The sequence below is a fragment of the Acomys russatus genome, chromosome 5 (genome assembly GCF_903995435.1).
Source record: "Acomys russatus chromosome 5, mAcoRus1.1, whole genome shotgun sequence".
Classification (NCBI taxonomy): Eukaryota; Metazoa; Chordata; class Mammalia; order Rodentia; family Muridae; genus Acomys; species Acomys russatus.
The window spans coordinates 66567871-66594911 of record NC_067141.1 but is presented as its reverse complement, the minus strand read 5'-3'; the positions used below and the strand labels follow the sequence as shown (position 1 = coordinate 66594911).

Here is a 27041-nt window from a genome sequence, read left to right as displayed (position 1 = left end):
ACAATCCAAGGTGAGATTAAATATCTAAACCCAATTACGAGGTACTTTTAAAGGTCAATCAAATTTGTTAAACACTGGGAAGGAAAAAGCCATCTGTTTAGATACCTGTTTGATTTTTTCACGGTCCTGGTCTGGTGTGGCTGTTGAGTTAATCCTCAAACTTTTCTTAAACATGGCCATTCGTGTCTTGGCTTCACTTCGTTGAATCTTGGGCAGTCTAGCTCGCTCCTGAGTCTGTCTGTTTTTCATTTCTTCAATAAGTCGTTGATTATAACGCTGCATTTGTTCTGTTTCCTAGGAAGGGTTTCAGCAGACATGAGAGATGACTTAACTCTGAGCACACATGCACGGTCAAGACGGCAGATGTTACTGTTTGCCATGGGTACCCTCCTTCACCACATAATGAGCAGCAAGATATTAGGCAAAAATAATTTATAAGAAAAGTTATTACATGACAGCAGTGCTACAGATAAACTCCTTTCCCAATTTTCAGGAAATTTTAGACAAGATGAAGATTACAATTTATAAGCTCTTTAAACCACAGCATTTAATAGAGATGTTTGTAATCAAAATAAAGTATAATCAAATACTCAAAGAAATTAGCCGGTTGCGATGGCACACGCCTTTAATCCCAGCACTAAAGGAGGCAGAGGCAGGTGATTGCTGTGAGTTCGAGGCCTGGTCTACAAAGCGAGTCCAGGACAGCCAGGGCTACACAGAGAAACCCTGTCTCGAAATACAAAAAAAACAAAAACCAAAAAATTTAGGATAAAAGATAGAAATTCAGCCAAGGATAACTTTGTCAAGTCAAATGAACAACGAAGTGAGGAAAGCTGCCCTCCGCTTACCTTCTCGTGTCGTTTCAGGAGCTGGTGTCGCTGCATGAAGTACTGATCTTTAAGCTGCTGCTTAAGCAGCTGGTGCTTTTCCTGTAAGTGTCGCTCTTCAAGCTCCCAAATAGCAGCTTCTCGAGCTACATGGAAGTGGTTTTCAAAATGTCACTAGGTTCTTTTAACTAATGTCTCCTCATTTTAATATTTACATTACAATATTTTATATATAATAACTTATACACATAGATATATAAATAAACTGTTACCAATGTAAAATATATATTATATACTTAAGTCAGTAATTATAGGGCATAATGAGTATATAAAATTATTCAAATAGATTTCTAGCATTATCTAGAAGGAAGTATATTTTCAGTTGGGTTATTTGTTTGTTTGTTGGGGGGAGGGGGCGCTTTGTTTTTGAAGTGCTGAGAGCTGAGCCAGGCCTTAAACCCAGGGCACCATGTATACACTGAGTACATATTCTACCACTGAGCTACACGCCCAGTCCATGTTTTAAGTATACATTTATAGACACTTCACGATATCTTGTAGTATTTCTCAATTTTAAAAAAAGAACTTATTATTTATAACTTTCTCTTTCCCTCTGCCACCTCAGCAAAGGAAAAGCACGCAGTGCTTTGCAGTGTGTGAGACACTATGTGCACATACGCTGTGCGCGCTCACACACCTCGCATGAGCTGCTGCTTGTTGTTCAGGCACTCTCTCTCAATGTTGGCCAGCTCTGCCTTCTGCTGCTGGATGATCTTCTTCAGAGAGCCGTCCAACTCCTGCTGTTGCTTCTGAACAAATTCTTGTTCCTAATGGACACAGATAACCCCATGTTAATAGATATCTACTGAATTAAACATTCAGTTATCTAGTGACTATGTATTAGAAGTTAGTAAAGTTTCTTTCTTCTTCTCTTTTATGGAAAAGTAACGGAGACCGACCCAGGCCTACCTGTTGGGCAAGTACTCTGACACTAAACTACATCCTTACAAGATTTCTAAATGAAGTTTATAAAACTGGTGGGATTTAAAAACCACTAACATCACTGGATGGTGGCATCAGACGCCTTTAATCCCAGCACTCAGGAGGCACATGCAGATGCATCTCTGTGAGTTTAAGGCCAGCCTGGTTTACAGAAAAAGAAAGAAAGAGGAAAAAAAAAAACTGTACAGATACAGCACAAATACATGTTATCCAACTCAAATCTAGAAAGTACAACCTTCTAGATTCACTATTAAAATTATACACAAAAAAAGAGTACATTCATAACTAAAATGTTCTATTTCATTAACAGCTTTGGAAAATAACAAAATTGCAACTTCTGAAGCTGAATGCTTGTTCTACTATGGTATAACTAACTAAAGCACGAATAAGAAAGAAGTTCCCTCTAAGACTAGAGGCAACGAAGAAAAACAGATCATCACAATCTTTAATCCTATTTTTCCAAGAAACACAACAAGGAAGAAATACTACACCTCACTAACAGAGGAGGACCGTGCTTATCATCTATAACCTGTGCCTAAAAGAAACATTTGGAAATAGAGTGAGATATAAATTAGGGATAGGAAAGTGACAGCTTACAAACATACACACCAAACTCTTACAATGAATGAGTTCTATCAAAACACTTAAGACTCACTAATTCACTTAATAAATATTTACAAAATGCCTACCATTTGCCAAATTTATGCTTTAAAAAAATTAAGTCTGGATCTCTGCTCCTTTTGAAAGTAACAGAAGATGGTGTTTAGTACAAAGGAAACACAAAATGTGGGTTTACATTTTAGAACTGAAACAATACTTAATCTATAATCTTTTCTCTTAGCATCTAGGAAACAATCAAGTCCCAGCTCTCCTTCACAACTATTCTTTGGGACCTGGACAGAGTCGAACAAGCTCTGGATCACTACCAGCCCAGCCCTTACTGCACTCAGGCTGGCAAAGTGTCTCCAAGGGCTGGCCTATGGCAGTGCCTCTGGAGTTGGTCATTTCAGGCTGTTTTGAGGGAGTAATGTGGAGTTGCAAATGTTACCAACATTTCATCTGCATTATCATGCATGTTTTTTATAAATCTCAATAAACAGTAGTAGAAACACCAGTGAACTATCTCTGTAAAATACAATTAGCTACTTGACTACAGCAACCTATAGAACCATCATAGCCAAAAACTTCTTTTTATTTAATCATCTAGACTAAAGCCTTTTGAGTTTTATTCAAGGGATGCAAGATCTTCATGCCACCTTTTAAGCAGTTGTAACAAACAAAAAAAGCTACCTCAAGTTCCTGTTTTTCCTACAGCAAATATTTGTAATAAAAATACTGCTCCTTTCAACCCCTGAGGCAAAGTTTCTACATGCAGACCTGATCAAAAACTGTGCACCGTGGAAGATACAGTGAAGATGTTCATCTTGGTCAAGATGTTTATCATTGGGTGTCATAATAGGTTTTTAAAGTATCTGCATGAACAGCTCAACTAGCATGTATGTCAACTTTACATTCAGACTCAGAAGTCAAATATCAAAGCATAAACCCAAGCCAATAAACATGTGAAAACATAAAAAGTAAACAAGTTCCATCTATGCAGTTTGTTAGTATGTTACTATACTTAAGATCTGGATTACACCAGGTGAGCGCTCAGTTTGAAGAGAATTTTCTGGAGGTACTCAGTACATGCTGGGCACTGCTAGATACAAGCTGACTCAGTACATGCCAGGTACTGAGCAAGGTACAGTGCAGCTAAAATCAATGAAAACAGCCAGCAAAGTACACCAAGCTATTGGTCCCAAGTGCCAATAATCTTGAACCATCAGTCCCATATGGCAGTGTCACATTTAGGCAATTTTTTAGATTTATTTACTTTATGTGTATGAGTGTTTTGCCTACACGTATGTACATGCATCACATGCATGCCTGGTGACCTTGGAGGTCAGTAGAGAGCATTTGGACCCTCTAGAACAGGAATTACAGATGGTTGAGAGCTACCATGTGGGGCCTGGGAAACAGAGCCTGGATGCTCTGTAAGAGCAGCAAGTGCTCTTAACTAGTGAGCCACCTCTCCAGGCCGAGCGGCAAGGTTTCAAAGGCTCAAAACTAACCACAGGAAAACCAATGTTGAGGGCAAAGGGCTCAGAAACTAAGCTTTGCAATGACTGACTGGAAGAACTACATACCATACTTCCCGGCATATGAGACAACTGGGCGTATAAGACGACCCCTAACTTTTCTAGTTAAAATATAGTTTGGAATATACTCGCCATATAAGACCACCCCTCTTCCAACACACATCCTGTGCAGCAGACTCGAGCATGTGTCTATTTGCAGGCAAGGCACAGATAGCCAGGTGCTTTATTAAATGCCAGCCAGTGCCAACCTACACTGCCCCTTTAAGGTGCACTCTACATACAACCTGAAGAGCACAGCCCTCTGAATTGAATGGGCGGGTTCTGGTGTAGACAATCCATGCTCACATTCTCCTGCTCGAAGTACAGGAAGATGTATGCAGCCTGTTCCTCCCTGCTTCATACTCCCCACACAGAGTGGGGAATCAGCCATGGCACCCCCTACCCACTATATGTGCCAGGCATATGAAGCAAGCTGCAGGTAAGTACCAGGCGTATAAATGACCCCCAACCTTGGCACAGATTTTTCAGGGTTAAAAAGTCATCTTATATGCCAGAAAATACAGTAATAAAGATAATGTTAAGATGGCTACCCAGAGGTGGCAGAACAGGTACTGTGCTGCCCCAGAAGACAAACTAAGGACCAACAAGTCAAAGTAAAGGTAGGCAGTATAAACTACTGTGTGGGAGTGCTTCTTGACAACAGTTAGCAAGGAATCACGTTACTCACCACTGACTAAACAAACAGACAATATGGAATCAGACACCACACAAATATTTTACATTAAAGCTAAACATTACCTGAAAAAGATTCTTATACAATTAATATAATTCTTTACTTCAAATGAATGTAATTTTAATAACTGCCCATTCATTAAATTTATCAACTTTAAACGCCAAATCCAATACATTTATAGTGGAATTTATAACTAGAAATTGCTCTTAGGAACTGGAGCTAAGAGAAATTTCACATTCTAAAAACTCTGTGTGGACTATACTCTGCCTTTAAAAATACATATATGCTGAATCAGTAGAAGTCACAAAAACCAAAAACAAAAGAACCCAAACCCAAAAGCCAAGTCATTTCTAAAATTGGCCTCATAAACTATGAAATCAGTGGCTTTAAAAGTACAAGTTAAAATTCTAACAAGTAATTTATTATATCAGTTAACTAAATGCAAGTGTTTAAAACTATAGCTTTGAAGCCAGGTGTAGTAGTACACACCTTTAATCCCAGCACTTGGAGGCAGAGGCAGGCTGATCTCTATGATTTGAGGCCAGCCTGGTCTACAAAGCAAGTCTAAGACAGCCAGGGCTACACAGAGAAACGCTGTCTCGAAAAAAACCAAAAAAACAAAACAAAACTAAAACTAAAAGAACAAAAACGAAACCTACAGCTTTGTACCTAAGAACTACCAGAAAAGGTTATGACAAATTAGACTGTATAAAATTTGATCACTTACTCAAAAATGGTAATGATCAGAAAAGGGATTACCAATCAAAATGTCTTGCTTTAAAAGGCATCTGCCAATTACTTTTTAAAATCTAATTGGAAATGGGGGAAATAGAAATGGCTGAAATCAAGCTGTGTTCTATCTACTCCAGTTGTATATACCAAATATCACAAACAAAAATTACCATGTTCTACTGGCCTATGGCAACTGTGAGAAAGAATACAGTTTGGAATTCCAGACTTAATTTCAAATTATAGTAGCAATGACAACACCGCAATATGTATTATTATTGACAATTTAAATAAATAGAAATCAAGACTTTTACTATGACTTTTCTGACCATATCCATAATTAAGACGTCACTTCACACAAAGATAACAATCTAATCACAGCATTCAATTTCTCACATGTGCAGAGTTTATAAAATTCTACCAGGAAGATACTTTACTTTTCTTAAAAATCATGAAAATTTCAAGTTGAACCCTATGGTGGGAAGGAAAAAAATGCGGTCCTCCACCGTGAGTGCTCTGCTTCCAGCTGTGCCGCTGGCACCACAGACCACCTGTCTACACCAGATCTCTAGTCTTCTTTGCCTGCATTCTGCATCTGGAGAAAGGATACTCCATCCCCCATGAGGATGTGCCAGTGAGAACCAGATGTAAAAACTCTGAAGAACACTGACTATTATTAGTGTTATTATGGGCATCAGCTTTCAATAGTCTACACTTCAGTCAATGAAGTTTAATAATGAAAGGCACATGTGAGTCAAAGAAAGCACAAATAAGAGAAGGCATCTCCCACAGCACGCGGACTTACGTCCTGCATTTGGGCGTTGAACACTGCACAAGATGACAACTGAAAAGACTGAATCATGACCTGAGCAACACCCTGTGGATCAGAATACAATGCACTTCCCAGGTGAGAATACAGGTATCTGAATGACTTTGTGTAAATGAAAAGAATAATGTACAAATGTTGACCTTCAGGCCTAGGTCAAGCCAATGAACAGACGGACCTACTTCCCATCTATGGAATAAAAGATGAAACCTAGGTCAGTGGTTTCCAAACTCTAATGTGTTACTCATTCCTAAACCAGTTAACCTTCTTTTTAAAAGCTCACCTACACAGAAGATAGATAGATAGATAGATAGATAGATAGATAGATAGGTAGGTAGGTAGGTAGGTAGGTAGTTGGTAGATAGGTAGGTAGATAGATCTGCTTATAAATCATAGATGACTGATTTTGAGAGAGACAGAAAGACAGACAGACAGACAGACAGACAGACGGATGGACAGATATGATTTGCTTATAATTCAGGTCAAAAGTGGTGCTATTAAGCCTTCAAGGCGACTTGAGTGGGTACAACGTCTGCTCAAGCTCTATATGAGATCTCTCAAAAGCTGTTACCCTCTAACAAAACACAAATAAATGAAATATGAAAGACACAAAGGGAGGGAAGGTTAGAGGAAGGGTGGGACAAGGAGAACAGAAAAAGTCTTTCTCTTTAATCCACACAGAAACAGTGCCCTCAGCCCTCAGCCCTCAGCCCTGCAGCCCTGGCCCTTTGAGTAAGAGCTCCTACAAACACAGTCTGAAAGCCTGTGGACTCAGTGTCAAGTATGTACCAGAAACATGGTTATACAGCTATGATTTAAGAACTCTGACAAAGTCTAAAACAGACTGTAAAATTACCAAGTTTTAATAAATTTATCAAAGGAATATTTTTGAAATGCTATACTCTAAACTCCAGTAAATTTAGAGAAAGAATATACAATTATTTTTATCTTTCATGGGAAACATAAGCTAGCCCCTCCAAATGACATGAGAAGTCTTTTTTAAAAAAGTAAACTGAGCCGGGCAGGCATAGTGGCTCACGCCTTTAATCCTAGCACTCAGGAGGCAGAGGCAAGCAGATCGCTGTGAGTTCGAGGCTAGCCTGGTCTACAAAGCAGTCTAGGACAGCCAAGGCTACACAGAGAAACCCTATCTCAAACAAACAAACAAAGAAAAAGTAAACTAAAACTAGAGTACAGGATCACTCAATTCATTCAAAAATAAATTCTTATTCTCAACTCAAGTCTGATATCCTCTCAAACTATAACCATCTGTTTTGTCCTTTCTAAGGAAAACTACACTGTAATTACTTACCATCTAAACTAACCAGAAATAAAGGTGTAGCCACACGGACTCCCTTTTCACTTTGTTCACAAAAACAACCAGCGAACACTAGACTAGATGGACGAGCACCTTGACTAGGCACAATGGCAGCACAGTGTGTTATGTGGCAATCCACAAGTATGAACATGGAGCTGGAGTTGTCTGGACGGAAGTCCTGGTTTCACCCCTTGCCAGCTGTGTCACGGAGCGAGTCATCCCTAACTCTAAGACAGGAGTGATGCTCATCGGAAAACTGAGCTCAAATATGTGGACCATCAGAACAGTGACAGGTACACACAAATCCTATGTCTACCTCCATACCCTTCAACTAGTCACCCCCACACCAGGACAAGACAAAAGTGTCTCAATGGCTTATGCAAGAAAAGTATTGATTGTATTCAATTAAACTAACTTTATTAAAATTATAAATTCTAAGATCATAGTTTCCTTCTTTTTCATAGTATTAAAATGTTATCAGCTCTGAAATAACTACAAGCAAACAGTTTTAAAATATCTTTAATACAGCCGGATGTGGTGGCTCATGCCTTTAATCCCAGCACTCAGGAGGCAGAGGCAGGAGGATCTCTGTGAGTTCGAGGCCAGCCTGGTCTACAAAGTGAGTCCAGGACAGCCAAGGCTACACAGACAAACCCTGTCTCAAAAACAAAATCCTTAACGCACACACACAGACACACACACTTTAGTAGCAGTATATACCATGGTCCCTAATGAATTTTTGTTACTTATGTGTTTCTTTTTAATATCGTATAAAGGCTAGAAGTTTAGAAATCATTTTTGTTATCATATAAAACATTAAAAGAATAGTATATTGAGGTAACTGTGGAAATTTTGTTAAAATAATAATTTATCTAGTTAATTCATGCATCTTCTGATCACTTAACTGTTAGATTCTAAACCAAAAGGAAATATAATAAAAATTTGTTTTAAAGTTGATTATGTTGTTGATCTTGAAAATAATGTTTAGTCTACCATTTAATATAAAATTCACCACTTTTACTCTAAATGGTTTTCCAATAGGCATTCTTTTCCTAAGTTTAGGCTCCAATTCTGTCCTAAAAGTCTCCTAGCAAGCACTGGAACTACTGCTTAAAAACATAGGCTTCCATCATGACAGAGCCAGGTAACAGTAGCCGCTAAACTAACACGTTCATTTCTCTCGTCAGTTACTTTCATATTAACAACCTAATTGTCACCAAGTATATATTCAGCATTTTTTTAAAAAGAGCCTGGGTATCTATCTATAGACAAGGCAAAGTTCAACATTAAATAATAATTACAGTTAAAATCTCCTCTTCAAACCACGGCTTGCTGAGCCAAGAGAAAAGGCTGTGTCTGGTTTAGTAGCATTAGGCTGCTGCTGTTACCTGAGCATGCTGGCTTTGTGCAAGCTCCTCTTTCCTGCGTTTCATGAGCTCTTTTCTCAGCTCTTTGGGTGCTTTGTCCACTTCATTTATAACCTACAGTACATAAGCACGCAGGAGGTGGGGAAATAATACTTTCTCCACAGAAAACATGTGTATGTGAGCAGAAAGCCATAGCTCAAAAGTAAAGTTGTTAGAACGATTCCTTCACCATGCGTTAGCAGAAGCATTAGTTGGTAGGAAAGAGTAAAAACAGAGCATGCTTGATCTCAGTGCAGAAGGTGCAGCCCAGCACACAAATGTTGTCCACTGCTTGATTGTCCTCACGTAGCAATCAGCAAAGGAGTACTCAGCGCTAAGGCTGAGATAAAAGTGACAGATTCAACTGCCTTCTTGAAAGATCAAAGTTATAGGCATATCTGTCCATATTGTTTGAAACACTGAACACATGAAAAGCTAATGCCACTTATAAAGTGCAAACTCTACAACTGACTTGACAACACCGAAAGAAGAGTTCTAGATGACCCACTTCACAACACTAGGGTAGGAAAGGGAAGGAGGACTCCTGCATTTGGAACTGAAAATGCACAATGGAAAATAAAGAAACACTAAATCTTTTTCCGCAAAACATAGCATTTTCTACATGGTATGACAAAAGGGATATAGCTGACGACTTTCGTAGAATTAGATAACATTCTCTTTGGTAGAAACTGAATCAAAGCTGGCCAACTTTAAAATCAGCAGTGTGAGCACTCTTAAAAGTTTAGTAAACTATAATTTCTTACACTAAACAAAGTCTATTTAAAAATGATTTCTTCTTTTTTTTCAAAGGCCAATGTGAATTTAACCCACCAAAAGATCTATAGTCCCAGCTCCCCAAACAAGCACGTGTTTACAAGTAAAAGCACCAAAAGAGCCCAGATTCCAAATCACCACATGCCAATGGCACCCAAGAGAGACTGATTGTGATTTAATAACAGTGCCCTTAAAGTTCCCATCAGTAATTCCTCATGAAACCAAATCACCAGTCAAAGCAAGAGACTCCCAAATTGCAAGAAGTTTAGCAATGAAGAAAAAAAATACACAGTAAGATTATTCAATATAAACACAACATGATCTCAAACAACACTAGTTACAGCTCTCCAGACTCAAGATAGTGACTACAGACTTGCACATGTAGAGTTAAATCTTTTTAATTTAATCTGGTACAAAGATTAGTCTCTCAACAAATGACCCAGAATTTTTCTTAAATTAACAAACATCTTTATCATGGTGTATGAGGCACCTCTAGATAAGACATAACAATAAAACAGCCTTTTAGAAATCTTGACTACAGGAAGTGAAGCTACACATCACTTGACCTAAGGAGAGCATCAAGGACTTGCTGGTCCTACTGAATACGTTATTAAGATTCAATGATATGATGCTCAGATTGCTTCCTAAATAAATGCTGAAGTCGGATGCCAAAATCTTGGTAACTAAGATGTGTAACAAAGGTACTTCTAGTTTGGTTGAGATATTTTCTTCTAATCCTAATAGAATTGATCATAATTATTTTCACCTGAGGTTGTTCATCTCTCTCCTGAAAGTGTAAATCCTTCTCCTGCACTGAAGATGTAAAACAAATCATAAAAGTATCACTGAATATTGCTTGGATGTATTTTATTTTAATCTAGGGGCAAAAGGGCAATACATAGAAAACCTCTGAGTTGAGAACGATCAGCTCTGTAACAACATGGGAGCAGCTCAGGAAAGCCAAATCTTTTTATAATTATATGACTTTTTTTCAAAGGTATATAAGAGATGTTATTTTGAATATAAAGCTATTTAGTTTCTGCTTGGCAAAATGTCTAAGAAAATCAATAAACCTAAACGAGAAAAATTCACATGTCAAGTAATTTATAAATGATAATTCTTGCTGCTTTCAGTAAATACCAATGAGGTTCAGTTCTCTTGAAAAGTATTTCTAAATAAGGCCCTAAATGATGAATTAATAAGTGGAGAATCACAAAATGAAATACAGCTTGGACTGTATTTGATGACGTGGCGCAAAGTGGAGTGAGACAGGCTTTTATTCCATTTTCTTGGCAGTAAGATGAGGGTACTATCTGACCTCACTGACTGCCAGCCTATCACTGTGTGGACGACAGAACAAAGGAACAAATAAATGTCCTTCAGTTACCAGCCATTATTCCTAATTCCTTAGTCTTCAATTTGCATTTTAAAAAACAGCTGTGGTAATTAACAACAGTAGTTACACTTACCTCCTTCCTGCGGTTTCTTAGCATATTCTGGAATTTGGACAGCTCCTTCTCTTGTTCTCCTTTGATGCGTTTGGCTTCATCTCGCAAGCGGTTTGTATGCTCCTGTTCTAGCCGTTCAATTGTCTGTTTCTGCTGCTTCTCTAAATTCTCAATCTCTTGATCATACTGCCGCTTCTTACTCTGCAAAGCAATGCAGCCTGTTACCACTTAACTAACTTTTCAGATATTATAGGAACTGTGCAGTATTTGATATAGAAATACCCATTACAAAGCATGCAAGGAAGGAAGCTGGGGCCAGGTATGGTAGCAGATGCCTGTAATCCCAGCACCTGAGAAATGGAAGCAGGAAAGCAGCACTAGACGGTGAGACACTGTCTCAAAGCTCTCAAAAATAAAATAAATTGAAAAGTAAAATATTTTGGAAAAATCTATGCAAGGAAAAGACACAACTTCTAAAATTCTGGAAAACAGAATAAAAGGATGATGAAAACATTTAGTGAGAACATCTTCCATTCTTTTCTTCTCTCTGGAACCTGCTGTGGTGACACAACACAAAATCAACAATGCCACACACCACAATCAACAGTCCTCAACACTAACATGACAAGACTGCAAAGGATTTGAATTTAAACTTCAATAGGACTTTAAATAATCTTTTTCTTCTAACATAAAGCGAGATGTTCAACCTGTTACTGAGATTTTGTACCACATTCCTAAATTCCCTTCTCAACTGTGAACACAAGTGGAAATTGAAAGCCTCAGCAACAAGAACCACAGCATGATTCCTCCAGCAGCAGTGATGTGGCTATGAAGGCCTAACTTTAAGAGCCAGTGAAGAAAGTGAATTTTGAAAAGCTGCAAATAAGCTCTAATACTCAGCCAGGCTTGAAGGCACCTGCTCTAGACTGCCTTAAAATTTTAGAATCTAGAAAACATAGGTGGCAGTGTTCTCCATGCTAAAACTATAGGAAAGGGCTTTCTGAGTAGAATTCCATTTGCCCAAGAATTAAGGCCAACAAGTGAGAAGTGGGACTTCATAAAACGAAAACCTTCTAAACAAGTAAAGAAACAACCAGTGAGCTGAAGAGGGCACACACAGAATGGGAGAGAATCTTTGCCAGCTAGCTCTAACTCTGACAGAGAATTAATATTCAGAATATATGAAGCACTCAAAATAACAAACAACTCGTTGAGAAACTGGGCCTGAGACCTGAACAGAGAGAAGGAGGAGAAGGAGGAGGAGGAGAAGACGACGACGACAAGAAGAGAAGAAGGAGGAGGAGAAGGAGGAGGAGAAGAAGAAAAAGAAAATGTGGCTAAGAACTATTTCAATAAATGCTCATTGTCCCTAGCAATTAGAGAAGTGCAATACCAAAAAACAAACAAACAAAACAACCTGAGATTTCATCTTACCCAAATTAGAATGGCAAAGACCAACAGATGCTGGAAGGGCTGTGAGGAAAAGGAAACCCTCACTCGCTGTGGGCAGGATTACGAACTGCTGCAGTTACTATGGAAATCAGTGTAGAGAACCCTCAAACAGCTAATATAAATCTCCCACATGACTAAGCTTGACCTCTCCCTGCCCAAAGGACTTGTCACATAATTGCTACCAACTTGGCAAGATCCTACCAACAGATGCTTGCTTAGCCACGTTCATTGCTGCTCTATTCACAACAGCTAAGAATGGAACCGTCCTAAACGTCCTTCAAGTGATAAATAGACAACGAAAATGTGGCAAATAGAAGCTATGGAATATTATACAGCTGTAAAGAAAACCGAAGCCTGGAATTTGCAGGCAAATGGATGGAAATAGAAAATATTATATTAAGTAAGTTAACCCAGACCAAGAAAGACAAGCATCACATATTCTTTTTCATTATGGCTCTTAACTTCAAATCTTCAAGTGTAAGTGTATAAAACCTGGAGTAGTCACTGAAGCCAGGAAAGTAGCAAAGGACTGTGGGAAAAGAGGAAGTGCAATAGAGAGGCAAACAGCAGAGTAGTTTGAAGAAGAAATGGGAGAAATGGGGATGGTGGAAGGTGGAAGAAAGGTAAACACAAAAGAAGAGGTAGGTAAGATATAACAGTAAGAACATCTGAAAAAGCCATAAAAATATTTAAGATTTTCCTAAAATTATACATATAATAAATACTTCTCAGTCTATGTATAAACATATACATACATAGGCTAAATGAAAGTTCCCAGGTTGGGGTAACAATGCTCCCCCCCAGGCATCACAATCCCCCTTATGCGCTGTTGGTCAGGGGGGAACACAACAGGTTCTTGCTGTTGCCCTCTGTTGCCTTCCAGGGGTTAAAGGTAAGTTCCTATGGATGAAGACACCACACACTTCAAACCCAAGACCCAGAAAATCCACACTGAATCTAACCTGAAAGCCTTGCCCTAAAGGACAAGCTTTCATGGTACCAGAAGGTTCTATGCAAGCTTCCTTCATGTCCTACCCAGCTATGCCACCTATGAACTACAACAACCAGCACTGTATAGTAACCATATGGGCACTCAGATCTCGGTGGGAACCAACAGCTCTATACCTGGACTCAACAAGAGGGAAATCATGCCCGATACTAGAAACCCAGCCAAGCTACCTAGGGTCGAGGATCTTGGGAAAGGATCTACAGCCTTCACTTTATAAACACAGCATAACTCCTGATTACATTCTGAATATTTATCTTTATACCTACAGATAACTGTGGCTATCACCCCTCAGCAGCAACAAACAAACATATATCTTTTTACAACAGATGGAGACCATTATAGAAAACTACAACTAATTAAAATGCAGAGAACAAGTGATCATATGGTGCCCAGCCCCAACTGACCCAACTACAACAAAACTCCTGTACCTAAGGCTCAGGGAACATTGTGGAAAGGGAGCGAAAGATTCTGAAAGCCAAAGGAACAGGCTATATGCTAAGAGTGAATCTCCCAGAAATTTCAGAAACACTGACCCATGAAGCCTCAACAATATAGTTGCCAAAGCAATTCCTGAAGGGCCACAACATCAACAGATGTGCTAACATGGAAGGGGCAATCTTATGGGGACCCAAGCCTAGACAAAGAGCTACAGGCAACTCAGGAATGCTGAGAGTGGGAGAAATAGTCTTCCTTGGGGATAAGTTGATATGTGATATCAAGTGGTAAGTCCTGAAATCATAAACATATAATCAACAGTATACCAACTGAGCATGTTGTATTTATATATTTAGGAATACACACACATGTGTGTACACACACATCAGCAATTAAACAAAAAGAGGTCTGAGGCTATGAATTTAAACAGGGAAGGGATACATGGGAAGAGTTGGAGGAAAGAAAATAAAAATGGAGATTCTGTAATAATATTTTAATTTCAAAATATTAAAAAAAAAAACTGGGTGTGGTGGTGCACACCTTTAATCCCAGCACTCAGGAGGCAGAGGCAGGGGGGTTGCTATGAGTTCAAGGCCAGCCTGGTCTACAAAGTGAGTCCAAGACAACCAAGGCTAACACAGAGAGACCTTGTCTGGAAAAACCAAACCAAACCAAATCAAACCAAACCAAACAAAAAAACATGTAAGATTGTAAGCTGAAAGACAAAACTAGAACCTTGAAAAGGCACTCAGCAGTAGGCACATCTAAATACTTGGTAAACAATCTACTAGGCTTCTAATACTAACTTTTCATGATAGATTTCAAATGAAAGTTGGCACACCATAAACCAGTGATAAGACAGGGATTGGAAATCCCTTTCAGTAAGTTTTTCTTTTTTAAAAAGCATCCAACAGGCCAGAGTAATATATCACAAGAGCCAGAAAATCTTATCAGAGATCGGACTCTACAGCCTACTCTAGCAGTGCTGTCAAATACTCCGCATGTCATTTACTGACAAAATATCATGGAATTTAAGGCCTCACCATCATCTCCTGCTCAAAGCGCCTGAAGATCTGCTCCCGCTGCTGCTGCAGCTTGCCATTGAGCTGCTGCTGCGCTCTCTGCTCTTCCTTCTGAAGAAATCGTAGCTCTCGAAGTTCCTGACGTCTGACAACATATAATAGAAAGAAACAAATTACACTTTGGAGTAATAACTTTTAAATAAAACCTTTAACCACTATATTTTAAACTAAAAACAAATTTTCAAATAATCTAAAATTAACCAATGATTTATTCTTGTTTTCTCTATTCATAGTTTTCAGAGACAGCAAAGACGTTAAAACTCATGTTATTTATACATTGTTTCTGTGCTTACCTGAGAAACCGCAACTCCTCAGTCTTGGAATCGCTGTCTGTAACTATCTTTGATGTCGTTACACTGACTTCTACACCATCGACAATAAATTTGCGTGTTTTCTTCAATGTTTTCTTTTGTCTTCTTGTCTCCTAAGGGGGATTTCGTTTGGATTAGGTTTTGTATAAATAATATATGTGAAAGATATTTTCCTCCTTGAAAATAAAAAAGCTGCAGCAACCATGAATACTGCTCATATAAAGCAGTAGGAATTGTCTGTGCAACAGTTTTTCGTCTTATACCTATGCTAAGAACTCACACTCAATTCTGCAGATGAACAAATGGTTTAAGAGAAACTGGGCATTCTGGTCATGTGCACACACAACTTCTATTACAGTGCATAATTAGACATATCAATAATACAAATTTCACGCAAATAAACAGGGTGACTTTTACATATGAAGCTTTTCTTCATCTTGCACTTTAGTGGGGTCTCAGCTCTACATTTTTATTTCAGTAAACAGATTAAATAAGGAGACGATTAGTTGGTTTACTTGTGGGGATAGGACCAAGGAGCCCAGCACTCAGAAGTTTGACAAGAGGTTACCGGGCTCCACAGCAAGACTCTGGACAGAAGGAAAGGAAGAAATGAAAGGAAAGAAAAAGTGTGAAAGGGGATGGGAACAGAGGAGAGAAAAGAGAACCAAAGGGAAAGAGAGAGAAAAGGAGTAGAGAAAATTGGAAGCGGAAGTAAAAGCACTAAGTTCAAAATGTGTTAGAATTCAAGTTTGCCTCTGGCACCTTTCACCAACATCTCACTGTCTCTATCCTCCTGCTCTAGGATCCCCATGCTCCCCTCCAAACCGGGACTATGAACTCCTCTACAGCCCAGCACTTGACATGCTTTAAATGTGCGCATGCTCATGCACGTGTGTACATACACACACACACACACTTTCCTTGAGCTATAAACTTCACATTTCTTCAGCTTCTGCAGTTAATATCCCCTTAGTTCTCACAGAAGTCCTTGCAGTGGAAGGAGAGACCTGACTCCCACAGGTTATCCTTTAACTCCTGATGCTCACTACGGCGCGCGCGCACACACACACACACACACAAACATTCAGAGTAATAAGTACAGTGTAATTTTGTAAATGCTATCTCTTACTATATATACTGATGCTTAGGACCCCCCAGGGCTTCTACATAACTTCTCATGATCCCTAAGTACACCACAATAATTGAGAATTACGCTCTACTGGCTCCAGGTATGCTGGGCTGCATTTGGGGGTCCGTTCTCCCCATAATGCTTCTCACAGCAGTGCAATGGCTAGGAATAAAGAAGCGAAGGTGGACACCCAGGAGCCAGTGGTTACGGACTACTCACACCTTGAAATGCTTTGCAAAACGAGACAATTCTTTGAGCTTCTCAGTTCTCTGGGGTATCAGTGACACTTGCTAAACCTGCATTCAGATATGTGCAAGATAAACTAAATAAACCAAGAAGCTGCCCTGTCCCATCCTGTTTATCTGCATCAAGTCTACAAAGATGAGCAGGCTATCTTAAAAGTTTTTAAAGATTATTCCTGGACTCTCTCTCCCCAGTTCTTTCTGATTGCTTTGATCCCAAAAGAATCGATAGGGTTAATAGTATTTTAAAGTAGTAATGAACTAGAATCGCAAAATGACAAAGCCAAACCCAAACAAGGCCCTGGTACACTTACTTGTAGAGACATTGAACCACTGTCTTTAGTTTTGCTTAGGAAGCTAGAGATGGACAAATTCAAGTCACCGCTGCTGTTCTCTACAGTGGACCCAGTCCCTGAGTCAGTGTCATTTTCCTTTTCATTTTCAGGCTCTTGTGGCAGTATGGCTTCAGTTTTTGGTAAAGCATCCACTTCTCCTTTGCTTTCTGTGTTTGCAGAGTTAATATTAATACTGGGTATTAGGACAGGGTGAGGCTCAACAGGCTGAGAGGCTGCAGGAGCTTGAGGCTCTGCTTTAGCTGGCACTTCCTGTGCAATTTCTTCTCTCTCCAACTCTGCCTCAGTGGAAGCTGCCTCAACTTCACTTCCTAGAGGCCGTTCTTCAGCACCAGTCAACGCATGTCTGTCTCTCTCCTCCATGCTATGTGACTCCTCCTTGACCTGCTCAACTTCATCTGTTCCTGGTTCCTCCATGGCTGCCCGTATAGTCTCTGAAGTGCTGACTAACTGTCCCTCGCCTTCACACACTGCAGACCGTTCCTCTAGCTCTTCACTCTCAACTCTGTCTTGAGTAGGAGGCTCCTCTTCAGCACTACCAGCCTCGGGGCCCTCTGTAGGTGTCTCTGCTAACTTCTCGGTCACATGTACTATTTCTTCCCCCTCATCACTCTGGGCATCCTTGCCACCATGTTTAGCAGCCTTCTGAGCAACAGCTAGTGCCTCATTTGTTCCTGCCTCAACAGTTCTCTCACTGATTAGCACTGTTGGAGTTTCATCATCCTTCCCAACGCTCTCTTGGGCGTCTTCCTTTGTAAACCCAACTTCACTGTCAACTGCCTGAAAATCTGCCTCTTTTTCTCCAGTCTCTTGAGAAACTAAGTCTATTGTTTGAACACACATTTCTTTAATCTCTTCAGATTGTATGAGTTTATTTTCAAGTATCTCTTGGTTTTCTTTATTCCTGTCTTCCTCTGGTTTCAAACAATTAGTGCTTATTTCTAAAGTTCCTAAATCACTCTCATTTCCTTCACTGACTGAGTCAACGCCCACAGCTTGTTGGTCTTCTCTGTCAGGTAGGTTTCCCAGCTTGGGTCTCTTCTTCTCTCTCCCATTCTCATGGGTTCCCACTGTTTGGTCACTTAGTCCAGGCACAGTCTCTAAGCTGGCATCATTTCCATCCACATGAACACCCTCCTCGGCCCTCTTGGGTTCATCAGTAGTAGGTTTTTCACTAAGAACTTTGTTGCTAATCTTATCCTCAGAAGTACTGTGCTCTGTTCTTTCTGACACAGATTCCAAAACACAAGCATTTTGTGAGAGTTTATCTTCCTCAGAGCTGGCAATACTGAGGTCAGAGGAGGCACGCTTATTTGCAGGTATTGGCTAAAAAAGATTTAAACATCGTTAGTACTAAACCATGACCTCAAGACGCTCATCAAAGCTTTATATATCTATACCCATGTGATTTTTTAAACAGCTATAATTTGTAAAACCTGAAGTCATAAAAATAACTTTAAGAAGTGTCAGTCTTCAATAACAAAGATGATGAAGGCGGATAACAAGGGAACCTTGTTGCCAACTTCACTTCTAATTGAAGAGTTTGTACTATACCCCTCATATACCTGTGCAAGCACATCTCAAAACCCATCTCTAAAACTCGACTAAATGTCTGGGCATGGCAGCACACGCCTTTAGGCCCAGGATTCAGGAAGAGGCAGAGGCAAATGGATCTCTGTGAGTTCAAGGCTAGCTGGTCTACAAAACAAGCCTAGGATAGCCAGAGCTACACAGAGACACCCTATTTCAAAAAATCCAAAACAATAAAACAAACAAAAGAATTTCCTAAATAAAACATTCTAATGACACTGACCAGAGCATTTTCTGTTTCATCATCATCATCTTCCTCTTTGCCATCTTCAACTTCTTCTGTTACTTCAGCCTTTGCCTCAGCAATCAATTCTCGGACTGGTTTATTGGAATCCACAGTAACAAAGGGATGCTGTTGATCATTAAAAAGAAAAAGAAAAAAAGAGCATACTCAATGAAAACTGAAGTGCTTGTGAATTTTAAACATAAAAATTGATCCTTCTGTGTCAAAAAATATGAATTATGGACATAAAAACATATACAACTTCAAACATTATACTGGAAAGAAAAGGAGGGAGAAAGGAGTAAGTAAAAATAAAGATTAGCTGAACTGAATTTTATTTTGTTTTGTATAACTTAGGTCTTATTTTTAATAACACAAACATTCCAGAGTCAGTTTTCTCTATTACATGGGTCCTGGAGATCAAAGTCAGTTTGCCAAGCTTGGTTGCAAGTACCTTTACTGAGCCATCTTGCAAATCCCTATGTTTTGTTTTGTTTTGGTAATTTGAAGGAACTTGTCAAAAATTAAAACAACTTGTTATGGCTGAGCAGAAAATACATTTGCTTTTTCTGACTGTTTTAAAGTTTCATTAACATTTTTTTTTTTTTCTTAGTTTTTCAAGACAGGATTTCTCTGTGTAGCCTTGGCTGTCCTGGACTCACTTTGTAGACCAGGCTGGCCTCAAACTCACAGAGATCTATCTGCCTGTCTCTGCCTCCTGAGTGCTGGAACTACAGGCGTGTGCCACTGCACCCAGCTCAATAACAATTTTTAATTTAAAATTCAAAGCGAGCTTTAAGTTTAGGCATCATTCCTTTAACAGTAACTAGGAGGCCAGTGAGATGGCTCTGTCAGCTAAGGTCCTTGTTGCCAAACTACTGACCTGAGGTCAATCATCAGCACACACACAGTGGACTAAAAGGACCAGCTCCTGAAAGTCCTCCCCTGACACCAAACACACACTGTGGCTGAAAAGCAAACACACACATGCACACACACGCACACGCACACACACACACACACACACAATTTTTAACATTAGTATCTATAAAAAGCTCATCAAAGTATTGATAAAAACTTTACAAATCCCTCTATATTTCTGCTAAAAGTATCTTCAAATACCTGGTTTGCTTTTTTGTTTAAAGATCCTAACATCAAGTCAAAGACATTTCACTCATCTCTGTGCTCCCAACTCAACAGTGTCTGTGTGATGATGGCTGTTCTTGGTTGTCAACTTGACCAACATCTGGAATTAACCAAATTCTAAGCAGCTGGGTTTACTTGTGAGGAATTTTTCTTGACTGAACCATTTGAAATGGGGCCTACCCTAAATCCAGATCTTCTAGGGTAGGAAGACTCGACTTAAATCTGGGCCAGCCCGTCCACTGGCAGCCTGTTTAAAGGACATGGCAGGGGAATTCTGACTGTCTGATTGCTCTCACTCTTGTTGGCAAGTCCATCCCTTCATTGGCATCAGAGCCGCCTTCTTTGGGATTCCAGCACATACTGAAGACCAGCTGAGACATCCAGCCTTGTGGACAGAACAACTACTGGATTCTCGAACTTTCCACCAGTAGACAGTCATTGTTGGAACAGTCATACCATAACCTGTAAGCCACGCTAATAAAACCTGTTTGTACTATATAGAGATTAATTCTATCAATTCTGTTTCTCATAGAACCCTGACTAATAGAGTCTGCTGCAGGCTAAGACCTTCAATACAGGAGCAATAAAGCACTGGAAGTGTACTTTAGGGACACAGAGATTACTTGTTAAACAGAGCGAGGCAAATTTCCCCCACACCCTCACTAGATAAGCAGGTCGCCTTAATACACTACCATACTGGCATTTCACAACACCCATCCTTATAGCAACTGCCCTAAGAGTTGTTACTCTGTTTACTGTTTACCTATTTGACACACCTTTGTTTTGAATATAAGGAAAAGACCCTGCTTTTAAAGTAAAATCAAATTTACCTGACCATCTTACATCAGTGTGTGTTTGTATATGTGTGTGTGTGTGTGTGTGTGTGTGTGTGTGTGTGTGTGTGTGTGTACATGTACTGTTCACTTTTGTGCAGTGCACATGTGCATGCAGAGGACAGGACAACCTTGGGTGTCATTCTTCCTCAGGAACCAGTCACTTTTTTTTTTTTTTTTTGAGAACGCTCTCATGGGTCTGGAGCTTGCCAGTCATTGTTGGTTTACGCTACATAGCCAACACACCCAGGAATCCATCTGTCTCTTCCTCCTTAGCACTATGATTAGAAGCAGGTACCACAGCTGGGTGTGGTAGGCACACTTTTAATACCAGCACTAGGGAAGCAGAGGCAGGTGGATCACTAAGTTCAAGGCCAGCCTGCTCTACAGAGAGCATCAGGACAGCCAGGTCTACACAGAGAAACCCTGTCTCGAAAAAACAAAAACAAAACCAAAAACGAAGAAGCAGGTACCACCACACCTGGCTTTCTAACATGGGTTCTGGGGATAGAATGTAGGCCCCATGTTTGGTCAGCAAACACGTTACTGAGTGACCCATCTCCTCAGCACCCACATCATGTTTTAAAAGCCAACGATATTAACTGTACACTTAACTCTTCAAAAAAAGAGAAATAAAACAATTTATTAGCTCATAACCCCTGCATACAAGATGCTAGCTTTCAGTCACTAGAGGCAGCACACAAATAGCTATTACAATGAAAAGAACATAAATAAACCGAGAAAAACGACTTATAAACTAAATGCCTGTTAATAATGACATATACTTCAAAGCAAAGGTTAACTGCTACACAATGTTTTCTGGCTTTTTTTTCCTTCAGAGAAACTCAAGTGGAAAGGGTGAACAATGAATGAATCTGAAAGTGCTTTCTTTTAAAGACAATGTTAAAGCAATCTGGCCTGTTGTCGTGCTGTCCTCATTTTACCTGTAACAGTTGAGATGTAGTCCACCGGGCATCCACATTCTTTTCCAAGCATTTCTTTAGAAAATCCTTAAAATTTGAAGACCTGCAAAATAAAATATAAACAATGCATTTTATTTTATTTTCTTGTTACTAAAAAAAAAAATTCTTAATAAATTATGTTTAGTTTCATTAGTTTCAGTATAGAATAGTATTCATTTAGTATAATGACAAAAAAAAAACTAATGAAACCTATTTTATGAAACATTCTGTAAATACGTTAGACATACATGTAATAAGACACATAGGTGATCACTGAGATGCAGCCATATACTTACAAGTTATCAAAATGTCACAAAAACTGTTAAACTAATTTCACAAATACACAGCAATTGTACACAGGCCTCACTGTTCATAGCTCAGGAAATGTCTTTTCCACACAGAACCCTTATATTGTCAAATACACAGGCAAAGTTATTACAATGGTTTCCATGATCCTTAAGTCTTTCTCAGGTGTGTTTGTTTTTACTCTATGTACAGATGTGAGCACCTGTAGTCATAGACCAAATATATGACACAGAGGCCAGAAGAGGTCATCAGATGCCCTGGAATCTGAATTACAGCCAGTTGTGAGCCAGCATGCAGGTGCTGGTAACTGAACCCAGATCCTCTGCAAGAGTAGCCAGTGCTCTTAATCACTGAGTGATCTTCCCAGGTCCTTAAGTCTTGGAAACAGGCCCACATCAGTCTCCTCATTCACAGTCTTTGTGCCACATCCCCAGACTTCAATACCCTTAGCAAACTAGAACAGAACATCAAATGTTAGCTTACGTTAGCTTACCATTTTGATGGCTGTGCTAATGTTGGGGGCTCAGATTTTGCTATTTTTAGGAGCACTCGCATTGGATTTAACTCATGGTGAGGTGGCTCTATCTCAGCCATTTCTATTAAAGTAATACCCAGGGACCAAACATCAGCTTTGTAGTCGTAAGGTCTGTCCTTTGATGTCTCACACATGACTACTTCAGGAGCCATCCTATAAAGAGTAGAAAATGAAAGCTAAGATGTTTAATTAAGTTATTACAAACTACAGTCAGGATAATGACTAGGTATAGACAAAGTAATTACTGCAGACACAACTGACAGTATAAATCCATGAAGATGAATACCTACCAATATGGCGTGCCAATAAAAGAATCCCTCCTTTGAATTGTCCTGGTGTTTTTAGCCGATACGCCAAAATCCGCTTGAAATAAATAATCACACAATAATGTTAATGACAGCTTTTAAGCATGGTAAATTGTGTTCAATGGAGTGGGAGAAGGGAGCATTTCGAGCCTTTAGTAAGGCCTCTCTTATTAAAAGGTAAGCACAACAGAAAGAAATAATTTCTCTGCCATTTTAATTTTGTTTTGAAGTTTCTGTGTTTATTGTGTAGTGCATACATGTACTTGTGTATGTATGCAGGGTTATGTGTCCACGCATGCTCATAGAGACCAGGGGTCAATGTCAGGTGTTTTTCTTTATTGCTCTTCATCCTACCTTTTAAGACACTACTTCTTAGTGAGCTTGGAGCTTGGACAAAACCAATTTAGGCACTGAGCACTAGAATTCCTCCTATCGCCAGCAATGCAGTATGAGGATTACAAGCATCCCTCACCAAGCCCAGCTTGTACATTGCCCAAAATCAGGGCCTCAAATAGCACAGTGGATTCTTCACCCACTGAGCTATTTCTCTAGGCCCTACCACTTTAATCTTAAACATCTTCTTTCTACTAGCTTTCAAAAAATTGCCAAATTTTCCATCAGAAATATACTTCTCACCATCTAGATATATCTTCAAATGATAATTAATGATAATGACAAATTCCTCAGAATTGAAAACAAAAAGGTCACTCTAAATTAAAACAATATATATACTTCAAAACAAATGCCAAATGTTGTGTGCCACAATGAAATCAATGGAGATACTTTCCTCTGGTGTGAAAAACCAGAAATTACAGCAAAGTAGCCTTTATGACAGCATTCTCTGTCATCAACATCCTCATAAAGTTACACTACAAAAGCTGAGCATAGTGACAGACACCGGTAATCTCAGGACATGGGAGGCTCAGACACAAGTCCAGGAGTTTAAAGCTACTCTAAGCTATGTAATGAGATTATCAAATAAATAAATAACCTAAATAATATTACAGAAAAAAATGGGAAGCTTTATGGTTTTTTATTTAAGTTATAAAGAACAGCAGCACTCTAATTTTATCAGTGGTTAGGCCTGTCATTTTCGCTTAGAACTCAGAACCAACTTATCTTAAAAACTAAATAAAACATTTTTTCTGCTCTTGACCCAAATAATCAAACAAGTAAAGAGAATCTTCTTATAAAATTATTTTTCATTTATAGTAATAAGTAAAAGAATGAATTAATTTATTATACAGTTATCAAAAATAACAAATGAGCCTGGCTCAGTGGCGCACGCCTATAATCCCAGCACTCGAAAGGCAGAAGCAGGTAGATCTCTGTGAGTTCAAGGCCAGTCCGGTCTACAAAGTGAGTCCAGGACAGCCAAGGCTACACAGAGAGACCCTGTATCAAAAAACAAAACAAAAAAAAACAAAAAATGGTGTAATTCATTTTGCAGCCTCAATAAAAAAAAAAATGAAGGAAAAATAAGATTGGGGTGTTGGTGTTGGTGACACATGTGAGACCTGGACTCAATGCACAATAGTGAGAAAACCACCGAAGCAGAAGCAGCCTTACACCTGCTAAGAAAGCAGTGCAAAACCACTTGTTCCCACCAAGGAACCAGACCTGAGACTCATCCAGCCCTCCCTAAGCCTTGGCCTCCTCCACTGAGTGAAGGGAACACAGACGGCAGCTGCAATCATGACCATAGCATCAGCAAATGCAGATGAGGGAAAGGCCAGAGCCAGTGTTTGGTGATTCATTCTACTTCTTCAAGGAGTCTTTTAATGTCTTTCCTAATCATTTAGTCACTGGGAATATTAATGCCACATATATACTGTGCATCTGTTTGCATGCTGTGGATTTTGGAGAGGTCACAAACCACCATGATTTTTTTTTCTTTCTTTCTTTTTTTTTTGCCTCCAATCAAATATCGATTGGTCTCTTGGTTGGAACAATGTTAATTCAATGAGAATGCATCCTATTGTGTAAAGAAAGAAATAGAGAGGAAATTCATAATTTATAGAGATGTCAAAGAAAAAATCAATTTATGTATGAGCAAATGTAAACTCTTAGAGGTAAGTAAGGGATAACTGAGCCATAAGGAAACAAAAATGAGTGATAATGAAAGTCAACACAAAGTGTGGAGAGGAAGGGATCACACTGCAATCATCTGAGCCTGTGAAAACACCTGTGGGGTACCTGGCCAAGTCTAATTCCTTCACCTAAGTCATGATTTCAAAGCTCCTGTCTAAACTTATATGGCATTTCTCATAGATTTCTGGCCTCTGTACCGCACAAGAAGGATTAAGTTTGGCACACCCATTCAAAGGCCCATCGCCTGTTGTGACGGGGAAAGGGAGATGGTCAGAATCACTGGGACCAACATGGCTTTCAATGATTTTATTTTTGCAAAAAAAAAAAAAAAAAAAAAAAAACATTTCAATAGTACTGCTTGATTTTTTAAAAATTGTTCAGTTTAGAAAACCTTTTAAGCCAAGCAGTGGTGGCACACACCTTTAATCCCAGCACTCTGGGAGGCAGAAGCAGGCAGATCGATGTGAGTCCAAGGCCAGTCTGGTCTACAAAGTGAGTCCAGAACAGCCAGAGCTACACAGAGAAACCTTTTAAAAGGCTGTATCTACTACTTATATGTATATGTGTGAACTTAACTAACCTGTCTAAAATCTACATCTAATTCTTTTTATGACTTTCATCATTTCCTCCTTTGGTATGAAAGACAAAATTAAATGCTAGTCCTTGGACTTGCTTTACTTTCAAACCTAAGGTTACTTGTTGATTTAATAAGTACACTAGTAAAATGAAGTAAGAAGCCGGGTGGGGTGTATGTTAGGGACAGAGCTCTTGCTTAAGAAGTGCAAGGCTCTGGGTGGAACCATGTGGGACATAAAAACCTATTAGATATGTTGTCAGAAAAATAAAACTGAGTTTTGTGCTTTATTATATCCCAAGTATAAGACATTTACAAGTGTTAAATCTATATTCAAAAACTTACATGAGGAAATCTTAACCAGTGTTTTACAAATCCATGCTTTTGAAAATAAAACACACCCTCTCTACTTCCTTTACAGGTACCATTAGGTGCATATACTTAGGAATTCTAGGGACTGTAAATATTTAACTGCTGTGGTGTTTTCAAGAGCAGCCTGGCATAATTTTCCCTGCTTTGCATGTCTGGGTAGGCTGAAACAGCATCAAGTCATACATTTCATTGTAAATCTTGGAGCATAAATTCAAATGTTTGAGTAACTTACCCAGTTTAATGTCTCCATCTAAGGTAAAAAGAATATTGCCAGCTTTTAGATCTCTGTGGATGATTTTGTTGTCATGTAAGTAACTCAACGCCTCTAAAGTCTGCTTGCAAACTACTTGGATTTGGGACTCAGTTAATGGTCTCTCAAGTTCTATAAGGAGAAAGTGAAAAAAAAAAGTATTTATTTCTACATAAAGCTAACTAAATAATCCATCACTGTGATCTTTCAGCAATCATATGAACTCATTTATTGTGAAAGAGCTAAATATACACAGATTAACTTGCTGACATAGAATATTCAGTATTATATTTCAGAATTATATTATCTAAAATATAAAGTTTTTTTAATGCACTGAAATCTAAAAGTAGATATATGTACATATATATGGTTGAAATCTTTTTTATCCAAGAGCAATTTAAGAAGCAAACATAAAAACAAAGGTATTTACCAAGCATGACGGCATCTACTGCTCCCCCTGCACAAAATTCAATGAGGATCTGCACACAGATAAAAAAGTGTCTGTAATTATACCAAGTAGCAGAAACTTAGTGAGAACAGATTAATCTGACTACAGAAACAGTGCCATGCTAGACATGAAGGACTGTCATCAGTCACTGCCCTCAGAGATGCTGAGAACTCACAGAGAGAACATGTTACA

At 39.0% G+C, this 27041-nt stretch overlaps 1 protein-coding gene across 2 annotated transcripts in view; it reads right to left on the bottom strand.

Moving 5' to 3' along the window:
• Slk (STE20 like kinase) overlaps positions 1 to 27041 on the bottom strand; it is a 51972-nt gene that overhangs the window by 5822 nt on the left and 19109 nt on the right. Inside the window, exons 3-16 of one of the 2 annotated variants that reach the window (XM_051146750.1) lie at positions 26832 to 26880; positions 26384 to 26533; positions 23100 to 23172; positions 22768 to 22962; positions 21951 to 22032; positions 19028 to 19156; positions 17176 to 18540; positions 15473 to 15603; positions 15141 to 15264; positions 11223 to 11402; positions 8962 to 9054; positions 1525 to 1654; positions 849 to 973; positions 106 to 294 (exon numbers count right to left, since the gene is read on the bottom strand). In XM_051146750.1, coding sequence (XP_051002707.1) covers positions 106 to 294; positions 849 to 973; positions 1525 to 1654; positions 8962 to 9054; positions 11223 to 11402; positions 15141 to 15264; positions 15473 to 15603; positions 17176 to 18540; positions 19028 to 19156; positions 21951 to 22032; positions 22768 to 22962; positions 23100 to 23172; positions 26384 to 26533; positions 26832 to 26880 — 3015 coding nt within the window. The remainder of the gene's footprint in view (positions 1 to 105; positions 295 to 848; positions 974 to 1524; positions 1655 to 8961; positions 9055 to 11222; positions 11403 to 15140; positions 15265 to 15472; positions 15604 to 17175; positions 18541 to 19027; positions 19157 to 21950; positions 22033 to 22767; positions 22963 to 23099; positions 23173 to 26383; positions 26534 to 26831; positions 26881 to 27041) is intronic. The other variant, XM_051146751.1, reaches the window with a different exon arrangement.